Source organism: Berghia stephanieae, chromosome 9, assembly GCF_034508935.2.
Source record: "Berghia stephanieae isolate SIO BIC M18660-M18661 chromosome 9, UCSD_Bste_1.3, whole genome shotgun sequence".
NCBI lineage: Eukaryota > Metazoa > Mollusca > Gastropoda > Nudibranchia > Aeolidiidae > Berghia > Berghia stephanieae.
This window is the reverse complement of record NC_088368.1, coordinates 34,749,992-34,762,077: the sequence shown is the minus strand read 5'-3', so window position 1 is coordinate 34,762,077 and position 12,086 is coordinate 34,749,992. Positions and strand designations below refer to the sequence as shown.

Below are 12,086 nucleotides of genomic sequence, written 5' to 3'. Positions count from 1 at the left end.
GATAGCTCACACGGTAGAGCCACGCTCTCACCTGCCAGGCGGAGTTGTCGTACCAATAAGGTCGCAGGTTCAAACTCCACCACCGCCGCGAAAAAATTTTTTATTCTCTATTGTCCTCTGGCACTTTTCTACTCACTTCATATCTTGTTGTTAGGAGCCATAAGCGACATGCCGAACACTTTATCCCTGAGGCTGGGATACGCGGACGACTGGGCACTCGTTACTCAAGGTAAAGTGTGGACCCGTCTCGAAAGCGTACTCAGCGAGGACGTCACCAGACTCAAATCCTACTTCGACAAGTGGTACCTGAAGATGAACACTTCGAAAACCGTGGCCACCGCATTCCACCTATGCAGTTGCTGGCACACCCGTAAACTGAACGTCCTCCTCCCATATGAGCCTTACCTGTGGGGGGCATCTCGAAGGAGTTGCCCGGAAGATAGAGAAACGCAACGGTCTATTGAGGAAGCTGGCGGGATCAACCAAGCTCCCCTGAGGACGTCCGCCTTAGCACTATGATATTGCGCCGCTGAGTATTGCACTCCAGTGGGGGTAAAGCAGGAACGTTGAGAAGGTAGATGCACATGGTGTCAGGAACGGTGGCAACAAAGCCTAGAGAATGGGGCAACAATCCAGCCCCCCGGAGGGAGACGATTACAAAGAGCTGGCTTAATAAGATCAAAGAGAGAGGGAATGGGGATACCCCTCTCAATCGCATAATGGACGGTGCCCCCGATTCGAGCCGAAATAAGTCCCGGCAACCCTTGTACGCAGATTCCCTGACTACGGACAAAGATACATATACGAGATGGAAGTCGGTTTTGACGAATTCAATCCCTCGAGGGGGAGGGGACATAAACTCCTAGAAACTAGGCCTTCTCCGCCAGTGAGAGGAGGCAAATCGGCTTCAATCGAGAACCTGCCTGACGGCAAATCGCTTCATCAGTGGGGACTTTCCACCTGTCCGACATGTACCCGAGGTGAGAACGAACCAGACATCTCAGAGCATCTTGTTTAACGGTGTGTTGTGACGAATCTTCCGGTCTGGTTTGCAACGGTGCACGAGTGCGGTAAAGAATTTGCAAATTGGGTCGATCGTCATAATACAGTAGTGTGAGCACCATTAGAAGGCCTATAGAGCCGGATTTGATCCCGGTTTCTATAGCGTGAAACGGACAATAGCAACTGCATGCTACCCTTTGGATAGGACGCTAGCCTATCGCAAAGTACTTTCCGCCAGGTCCAACAGACCCAGCTACCCATTCATTGCTGGGTAGCCAAGGGGGTCGGAAAAAAAATCTCGACTGCACCCAGGATCGATCTTGATCCCCTTGCGTGTGAAGCGGGTGCTCTACCAACTGGGTTAACGGGACCCCTTACCTTGGAATCCTGTTGCTTTTTATACCCATCTAGTGCTTAAGATTTAGCCGGCTTCAAAGTAAACATAATTGTTTTTGTTTTGTTTAATCATACCTTTTTAAAAAAAATAATAAACCCGTGAATTGTATAGTAGTTGTTGTATCCCAAATTCCTCTAAGATGATAAGTCGTTTCTATAAAATGAATTTCCCTCTTACCTTTAATTCCTCTTTTTGATTGGCAGATTCGTCGAGTGACAAGACTATATGTCATGGTTTTATGGTGTTTAGTGATCAGTCTGGTTTTTGTGGTTAAACGACCCATTTATGTACTTGAGGAAAAAGATTTTAATCCTGCAATGAAGAACATTTTACTCTACTCTGTATTAGCATGCATCGTGAACTTTGTCTTTCTTATCATGATCAAGAGGTGAGTGGTTCAAAGTTTTGTTGTAACAGCATTGTGCGGCTATGTGGTCTAGTGGTATGGCACTCGCTTTCGGATCGGAAGGTCCTGGGTTCGTGCCTCGCGCTCGGCGCATGTTTGAGTCCATGGAAAAGGCTCTTTTGGCCGTTAACAGCGTTGCCTTTGTCCGAAAAATTGTAATATCGCCTAACAGGCGTCATGTCCCGTCCTACATGTTAAATGTTGATGTTGACAAGGGACCCCTTGTAAAGCGCTTTGAGCACATTTAGTGGATATTGCGCAATATAAAGCTCAAAGCTCAAAAGCATTCACAACACAATCCGCTACACTCAACCCATGCATACTAAGGGTGCATTAGTTTAAGATCCGTGCCAATGCATTTTAACACTCATCATAGGATAGTATATTTGCCTTATTTGTTTTGTGCAGATTGTGACCAAAAAAAAACAAAAACAGAAGAGAATTACTGATGTCAATTTTGTTGTTGAACGCTTATTTTTATTTTCTGAAATTTCTTTTTTGGTTGGCAGACGTAGCAAAATTGGGGCAATAAAACACTGATAATTAATGCCACAACTAACATGAGTTTGCCCTTATTACAAGTGTGACATTAGCTTCTCATTGGTTTATATTTATTGGAAACAAAACGTTCTTGTTTGGAAATAGAATATTTAGTAAAGAATAATAAGCCAGACTAATTTACTAAATTACAATTAGAATATTGTGCAAACTATTTGATGAATAGACAGAGGGATTCTGCTTCTCGTTGACATTGTTTTTTCATTATAGTTGGAAATTTGGATCTCTTTTTATGTTCACTCCACAGGCTTGCTCCACATCGGCGATGGCAACTTAGACTCAACAATACTTTTGTCCCTGAGCCAGTAATTTCATGTGAGAGAAAGGCTATTCAACTATGGTAAGGCATGAAGATGGGTTGATAGATCTATATTACAATTAACTGGAAATTATACCCATAACTTCGAATAAAGCTATAAATACAATCTTTCCTTTCAATGATGTCCAGATTTTTTACACAGAATTTAAATATTCCATCGGTTCTGTGTGTAAAGCACTCTCAACTATAATATACATACTTACATTTACAAATCTTGCCACTTCATTTTATATCGTGGTGATGGTAACATCTAATTAACAAAGTTTTGATTAAGAAATAACAACGGTTCGTTTTGTTAGCTGAATGTACAAGGCTAAAAGAAAAAAAATAATAATATGAAAACTTCTCGAACACGGTTAACTTAAACTCTTTCGAATGTCCCGATTTTTTTCATTTTTATTATTTGTTATCATTCCATTCCTTTCTCGCACTTATTTTTACCTCGAACACGGTTTCCTCGAACAAATGTCACCCAGCCAACGTAAACAAAAAGATTAATTAAAGGGTTTGTTGTTTTTAAAAAATCTGACTGGTGATTTCGGCCACTGATGATTTACTGTGATATTGACAGTTACGTATGAGTGTATATATGTACACTCCAGGTGTGTTATACAATATGATACACACGCAGCCACTCACAGACTATTGCTGTTTCGCATAACCGACACCTCTCTGCTTATTCTTATCGCCTCGCCATTCGTTCTAAGGGCAATTCCTCGCGCCATGCTTTGCTAATGGTTAACTACGACGATTTTAATATAGCAGCCCCCCCCCCTTCCCACACGCACACACACACACACACACACACACACATACACACACCAACCCCCTTATGACATGCTATATCTCCCTCAACATATCAAATAAACTAAATAAATATTACAGTTTCCTTTATTCATCCTCAAACGGAGATTTGTCTTAAGGTCTGTTCCAATGGAAAACAGGAATAACTCATATGTCAGCCGCAGCTCACCACCGCAAATATGGTGAATATTCGAAGTAGGTCTCCTTCGGGAAGAATCAAATACCCCACCCACTCAACCTCCTCCTCTCCATCGTGTTCTTTTTCGGACCTTTTTGCATGTCCAGAGGAGTTCGAGGAAACGGTGCTGGAGTGTAAAAATCATGAACACTTTTGTGATGCAAACGTACACAAAAGGAATCTATAACAAATACATACATTTTTTTGAGTTTACTAGTAAAAAGCCCGCACTTTCGCGGGGAAAGAACTATTTTCATTCGATATTGTACTCACGATCATTTAATGAGGGCAGATTGGTATACAACGTTGTCTGTGTAATTTGGTATATCTTCGGTTGATTTTTCTGTGTGGCCCAATAATATATTTAATAATATATTCCCTCAACTAACCCCAAGAAAAAGTTAAACCTAGTACCTTTAATTAACCCTAATATGAAAAAAAACACCCTAGCACTTGAATCCCCCCAAGGAGCCCGATTCTGTTCACAATATACTTAGAACACGCTCTGAAAGAAGTTCGAAAAGTCATTCCAAAACCAACGACTCATATTGAGAATGCAATCCCTAGAGAAATCGCCTATGCAGATGATGTCGATTTTATTGGATCAACACCAGCAAATATAGACATCATACAAAATACCCTCATGAAATATAACCTCCAAGTCCATGCCAATAAAACCGAATTTACAACAATAGCGAGGAACAAAGAGGAATGGAAAAGAACAAAGAAAGTCGGCTCACTAATTGGAGACACCGAGGATGTACAAAGAAGAAAACAGCTATCAAACGCCGCACTCAGTAAACTCACCAATGTATGGATTAGAGGTGACAAAATAAAGAGAAAAACCAAACTGAAACTGTACCATGCTCTTGTAAAACCGGTACTTCTGTATAACTGCGGCACTTGGACGTTGACAAAATCCGAAGAAGAACATCTGGATGCCTTCTTTCGCACACAGCTAAGAAGGGTACTGGACATCAAATACCCAAAAAAGATCTCAAATGAATCACTCTATAAGATCACAAAAGAAAGACCAATCTCCCTTGACATTTTACAACAACGATGGCAACTTTTCGGTCACATACTACGCAGGGACAAAAACATACCAGCTAATCAAGCCATTTCGGGATACTTCCAAAAACACGGGAACCTTTTCAGAGGAAGACCGATCACAACACTCCCTGTGATCCTAAACAAAAACCTCACAACACTTGGACAAAGCATTAGTCTCATAACGGCAGGGGACCTTGAAAATCTGAGAACCCTAGCAGAGGACCGGCAATATTGGAGACACCTCACACAGGAAATACTGGAAACAGCCAAGGCGACCCGATCTTTCGGTCGAGACGCGAAAGGCATCTAAGTCAAGTCAAGTCACTTGAATAAGACTTATTGACTAACTCTAATAGGAAAAAAAATCATCCGATCTCGAGCTAACCCTAATAGACAAAATCATGACAAATTGAATAAATAAACGCCTGACGAAAGATCAAAGGTGAAAATACAAATTTAAAGAATACTGGGGATGTAAGAGCTTTCAGAATGTCTCCCCTTTACTTAACTTATGGAAAAACAAGCACCCTAGAACCTTTAATAAGACATGACTAACCTCTCGAGCTGACCCTAATAGAAAAAAAAAAAACTCTCGGACTGCTTTGCACTACCTTTCAATACTTAACAAATCAAAATAGCGGCCGAAAATCAAAACAATGGTCAAATTAGGAAATTTTAAACTTTCACAAATCTATCAAGGTTTGTTCTAGAGTTTTTAAAATACTTCTATATAATGACAAATTGAATAAATAAATGCCTGGCAACGGTGAAAATACAAATTTAATGAATACTGGGGATGTAGGAGCTTTCGGAATGTCTCCCCTTTACTTAACTTATGGAAAAACAAACATCCTAGCATCTTTACTAAGACTTATGACTAACCCTAATAGAAAAAAAATATCCTCCGATCTCGAGCTAACCCTAATAGAAAAAAGGATGACAAATTGAATAAATAAACGCCTGACAAAATGTCATCGGTGAAAATACAAATTTAAAGAATACTGGGGATGTAGGAGCTTTCGGAATGTCTCCCCTTTACTTAACTTATGGAAAAACAAACATCCTAGCACCTTTACTAAGACTTATGACTAACCCTAATAGAAAAAAAATCCTTCGATCTCGAGCTAACCGTAATAGTAAAAAAAAGAATCAAAATGGCGACTGAAATACCTTCATGTGATCAAGTGAATAATATCACTATGAATGCCACGATTTGCTGAAAAATGCCAACATCCACACACACATGTATACACCACACACAACACACACACACAAATACACACACGCACGCACACACACACACACACACACAAACATACACGCAATTAGAACATACTACTACATAACAACACTGATCACCGCTAAATCAACAACACAACGGAAGTAATAATAATACTTGATGTCATAAATAGATGACGCAAATTGACACCTTTTTACAGTGTCAAAATTAGTTGATTTTGAAAGTCTAGTGTTGTCGGTACATACATTATGATATCTGTTTGACTCAACAAACTTTCAAACTGACTTTAAATTATAAAAGGAAATCAAGTTATCTGTTTATCTATCTGTAAAAAATACAGTTCTAATTTTCAAATCTTTCAGTTGAGTTGTGCGCCGTATCAATTTTTTTATTGACTCAAATAAGCACAATGTTCTCCACAAGGCTATATTTTTTAAAGAAAGGATGTATAATGGAACGTATGCTTGTTCCACCCGTATGATTGTTCCTCTTGCTCGCAAACAACTAGGCATTCAGCTGGAAATAAATATCGTGTTGCTATTATTAGAGACAAGGTTTTAAGTTATAGGATCAGTTGTTTCGTCTCACTGCTATTTCTGCTTTCCTTGTTTGTATGGCAGAACTGCCTGGTGACTATTTCAATGTCTTGCCTCTCAATGATTGAGACTGTTAACTGTTAACATGAATTACCACTGGTTTGTCCATGTTGTCTCCGCCTGACAATTGATTTTATTCTGATTTCTCCAAATTGGCTTCTACAGTCATGACGCCACTTCCCTCGTAATGACGCATAGTAACCTAGTAACTGGCTCTGAACTATCGGAACAATGGAATATTTCTCCAACGAGCATAAAAGTGTATCCAGAGGAGAAAAATATTATAAATATGATCATGTTTTGACTTTTATACATTCTGATCACATTGGCATATGAAAAGTTCTAGCCAGCATGAAGAATAAAAAGTACCAAATTTATTTGTTTAGAACCACGCTGCTCGCCGTTGCTGGGCGACGTGACATCAGACTATTGAATCCAATTACACCATGTGGCATTGCCTGCGATGGATGGGGTAAACCAAATTCTTGTCTTTGAAAGTGAAACTTTGCCAGCTGTCCCACAATCGCTCATTACCCTTTGGATAAAACACAAGTCTATCATGAAATACTTTCAGCTAGATCTAACAGGCCTATCTACTCAATACTCCTGGCAGGACAGAGGGGTCAGAAATAAATTTCTACCACACTGAGAGTTGATAATAGTCATTTTGCCGGAGAGTCGATTGTGGCGATTTTGCTATAGTTGGTAAGGAAAGGGTTAAATCGCATTCTTAAGATCTTGTGAATTAATATAAAAAATGCCAAAAAATTTTTTGACTTGAATCAATTGTGTTCTTCGTTCCCTATGAATAAATCAAATGGAAATTAGCATTTGTGTTGGTTTAACCGTCTCCTTACCACCTACAGCAAAAATCATCACATTTGTTACGACACAATATACATGCATGAACAAGAAGAAAATAATTTGTTTGCCTGTTGTGCGGCTATGTGGTCTAGTGGTATGACACTCACTTTCGGATCTGAAGGTCCTGGGTTCGAGCCTCGCTCAGCGCATAGTTGAGTCCTTGGAGAAGGCTCTTTACTCACATTCTCTCACCGTACTCAGGTGTAAAATGAGTACCTGGCTGTAAACAGAGTTGTCTCTGTCCGAAAAAATTGAAACATCGCCTAACAGGCGTTGTCCCATCCTAAATGTTAAATGTTGCTGTTGGCCAGGGGCCCTTGTAAAGCGCTTTGAGCACATTTAGTGGACATTGCGCTATATAAAAAGATCAATTATCATTATTTTTATTACAATTTTTGAAAAATGAAATGTAATATTTAAAAATGTTTCTTCCATACAAGTCGTCCTTATGTACCGTGTGGTCTATTCATTTTTCTCTAACATTTTGACTCTCATTTTATTGGTACAATTTGATAAGATGTATGAAAAAGTAGAAAGAAAAAAAAATACAAGAAATACATTGTCCCATAAAATCAGCCTGCTCGACTCAGGATAGAATCTCAAGCAGGTTTGATCCCCAGTCAAAACAGGCTGATTTTTTTAAAATGATTATTTTTCTTGCATGTTTTTTCTGCTTTGTCTGGCACTGTTTTATACGCCCTTTTTCAGGTTGTATATTCTTACCCCGATGCCTGCTCCATAATTTGTGACTTCTGGGCGGGGGTTCCTGACCTCCCATAGTGGGCAGGGAGGTACATACGGAGTCTTCTATCCCTCTAGTTTTGGGAGGTGATATTCTTTTCCTTGTAAATCATCTCTCTCTCTTATGCACTGTTTTAATTTTCCTTTTACATATGATTTGTAAACAATTGAGTGTGTTCCTCTTGGCGGGGCCCTGTGCTTGTGTCTGGATGAGATATTTAGGAATCTCAAACTAAGTACACTAATTGTGTGGTCTTGCAATCTACATCTGTTCCCTATTTGAACCAATTTATTCTTGGGTGCTTAAAACTGTATTTCTAGAACTTTTTCCTACCCATTTTCTTCCTTTTTACTGGCGCGGATATGACCTAAATGTTTTGCAAGCGCCGTCAAACCCTTGAAAACAAATGGAAACAAACTAATGTGTCACTTCTTTCAGTAGGAAATGGAATAATGTTTGGCGCAGAGCATCTCATTCTTTGAAGATGAAAAATGCCACTTCTCAAACCAAACAACCATCGATAGACCATGGGACTTCTGTAGATGATATGGAGGCGATAAAAAATACCGAAAAGCAATCTATGCGGTAAATCTTAATATAAAGATAATGCTGTTTTTATGTGTTTGTTGCATAGCTGTCGTTTAGTTGTTATAATCATAACTGTATGTAGCTGTTGTTTGTTTTTGATTTTTTTGTTTTTGTTCCTTATTTTTTTAAAATTCAGAACAAAGTTGATTTCTTGGATAAGGCTATTTGCTCATATTTTCTTACCGTACACAGTCAAATGAAAAAAAAATGAATTTTTTTCACTTGTAACAGTTCTCATTTGATAGGAAAATAAACAATACAAAACAGCTAATTGTGCGGCTATGTGGTCTAGTGGTATAACACGCTTTAGGATCGGCAGGTCCTGGGTTCGACCCTCGCGCTCGGTGCATTGTTGAGTCCTTGGAAAAGGCTCTTTACTCACTTTCTCTCACATTTAGTGGATATTGCACTATATAAAGCTCATTTTAAAAAATAATTGAACAATGGGAATGCGTTATAATTTGCTTTGGTTCCCTACCACCTTCCACTTATAGAAAGGCTCATCTTTTTTATCTCATTGTAAGAGAGAAAGAGAAAGACACGGCCTCATTCACTCATCAAATGAGACTTAGTTTGTACCACGGAGAGGACTAATTTCGAAAGTCTAAAATTGATGAAGGAAGGCTCAAATACTTACAGAACCGTTAGAGATAAGGGACTGTTCACATAATAGTACGTCAAACAAATTTTTCCTTTTTGACCTCATCTCTTTGTCATTACTGGCCTGACCCCCTCTACCCCCTCCCCACCCCCATATCCAATCTCCCCTCCCTCCCCCATCCCCCCTCGCTCTCTCTCTCCCACACCCTACCCCCAAAGATGAGGTCATCACACAGAAGAAAGAAAAAGTAACTTCATTTCAACACTCCTTTATTTGTTTTATAGGATATTGTGTACCATTGCATTCATGAGTTAGATCTCTCAGTAATATTATTATGCAAAAATAATCACCTTCTATATCACTCAGAACATCATCTGATAGAACTTCTAGTTCCTCTTTTTTAATACAATTGTTTTGGCAGACGGTTCTTTTCTGTCATGGAACCCCTTAAATGGAATTCTATTCCCAGGGAACAACCAAGTGTTAAATCATTTCCCTTTCGCATCTGCCAATTTTTAATTTTAGACATATTGATATATTCTGGGTGGGGTTCCTGACCTTCCATAGTGGGCAGGGAGGTACTTACTGTGTCTTCTATCCCCCTATATCTGTTTTCCAACTTGCTTTCTGTCTTTGTCTTGGAATGAGATTACTTAGTTTTGTCCTGTTCCTGGCCGGATGCCCTGGCTGAGAGGGAAACAGTCAAATGTATAGTTAGTTTTGGGAGATGATATTTTTTAACTTGTAAATCATCTCTCTGTTGTGCACTGTATTATGTTTTCTTCATATTATATATGATTTGTAAAACATTTGAGTGTATTCCTCTTAGTGGGTACCTGTGCTTGTGTCTGGATGAGACTTTTAGTGATCTCAAACTAAGTACTTTGATAGTTTGCTCTTGTAATCTACATCTGTTTCTTATTTGAACCAATTCCCCTTTGTCTTACCTTTTCTTGGGTCTTTAATTATAATTCTAGAACTTTTTACTATCCCATTTTCTTCATTTTTACTGGCGCTGATATGACCTTAACGTGTTGCAAGTGCCGCAAAACCCTTAAAAACAAATAGCAAACATAATTATATATTTATTTTTATAACCCTATTTGTGAATATTCAATTACGTGTTTGTATGTATGTATGTGTGTGTGTGTGTGTGTGTGTGTGTGTGTGCGCGTATGCGTATGTGTTGTGACCTAGGAAATGCATCTTTTTTTATAAATAACAATGTAAAGCACATTGAGCATTACATAATTTTGAAAATTTGGTATACATTTGTCATCTATTATTTTATTATCATTGTTATTATTATTATTATTATTATTATTATTATTATTATTATTATTATTATTATTATTATTATATTATTATTATTATTATTATTATTATCATCGTCACCATCTTTATTATTACAGCTCCATGATCACAACCCTTCTATCAGTAAAATAATATTATCGTCAACACTGCCACAATATCAACACTACACCCATAATATGAATATTTGAATATGCGTGTATTTTATGTTGATGTTGTTTTGTTTTGTTTTGTTGGGGGTTTTTTGTGCAATCACTCTCTGCAGGGGCGTGGCTCTATTGGTTCAAATGTTGCCTGGCACCACATCCATGTTTTAAAAATGGAGAACAGCATTTTTTAAAATATATAAAACTGAGAAATGGTATTTTCTTTATCAACAGTGCGAAACAGACTCCCTTTCTGTCACAACGCCTTCTACCCACGCTTTTCTCCCGAGAGAGAGAGAGAGAGAGAGAGAGAGAGAGAGAGAGAGAGAGAGAGAGAGAGAGAGAGAGAGAGAGAGATCTTGTATTGTGTCATGTTTGATTTTCGAAGTGGAATGGGGCTGTTTCATGACGTAACTACAGTACTTTTTTAATAGGCCATGGGCTGTTTACATTCTTACGCTTTGTAAGTTTTGAAATTACCCTTTGTTCGATTGACATTCAATGTCTGCATGTGTCCCTTTAGCCATTTCCCTCAGTGTCCAAACTCCAATCAATATATTCGTTCGTGATTTATATAAACTAACTATTGAAAAGATTTGCAGGAATAGAAACATCACCATGCAAATTTACTTTACAAGTATGTAAGTTTTTTTTTCTTTCTTTTATATTTACACATGTAGCATGTGTAAGTCATTTTCGTCTGGCACCACTTTATACTGTAAGCATGCCACGCCGCTGACTCTCTGGTAATAAATATTCTTAGACACTTCATGTTCCATTCCCCTTTTTTAAAAAAAATTAGATTCCGATTTACCCTGGTCCTACAACGATCTCAATCCCAAGAATCTGCTGATGACCTAGATGGGAATAGTAACAGGCAGGTATTGATTGTTGTGTTGTAGCGTTGTAGCATGTGTGTGTGTGTGTGTGTGTGTGTGTGTTTGTGAGTGTGTCAGTAATATTTATTGCTTAATACTGTTAGTACAGCTTGTTATGTGCATTTGTAGTTACATTATGTGGGGAAGTAGAAAAAGGGGTGGGAGGGGGGGGGGGTTATGAATTATTGCCCAATTTAAGAAATCTATACAATCACCTCTGCCAACTTCATACAATTTGATTATAGAGAATCATAATTAATCCTTTTGTAATGTTGAGAAAAATTAAAGCAAAATACAACAAAAAAAGAAATTTAAAAATATGCAGGTCCATCTTATTAAAGATAAATAAAGTTATCCTAAAACTTTCCCTACAAATCCCTTCTATATAAAACATTTTGACAAT

At 38.3% G+C, this 12,086-nt stretch overlaps 1 protein-coding gene across 1 annotated transcript in view; it reads left to right on the top strand.

Annotated features, from left to right (window-relative positions):
• LOC144979205 (uncharacterized) overlaps positions 1-4,227 on the top strand; it is a 20,902-nt gene extending 16,675 nt beyond the window's left edge. The window contains exons 6-7 of the mRNA XM_078925814.1: positions 1,603-1,787; positions 2,611-4,227. Of these exons, the coding sequence (XP_078781940.1) occupies positions 1,603-1,787; positions 2,611-2,707 (282 nt within the window). The 3' untranslated portion in view covers positions 2,708-4,227. The remainder of the gene's footprint in view (positions 1-1,602; positions 1,788-2,610) is intronic.
• The last annotated feature ends 7,859 nt before the right edge of the window (positions 4,228-12,086 follow it).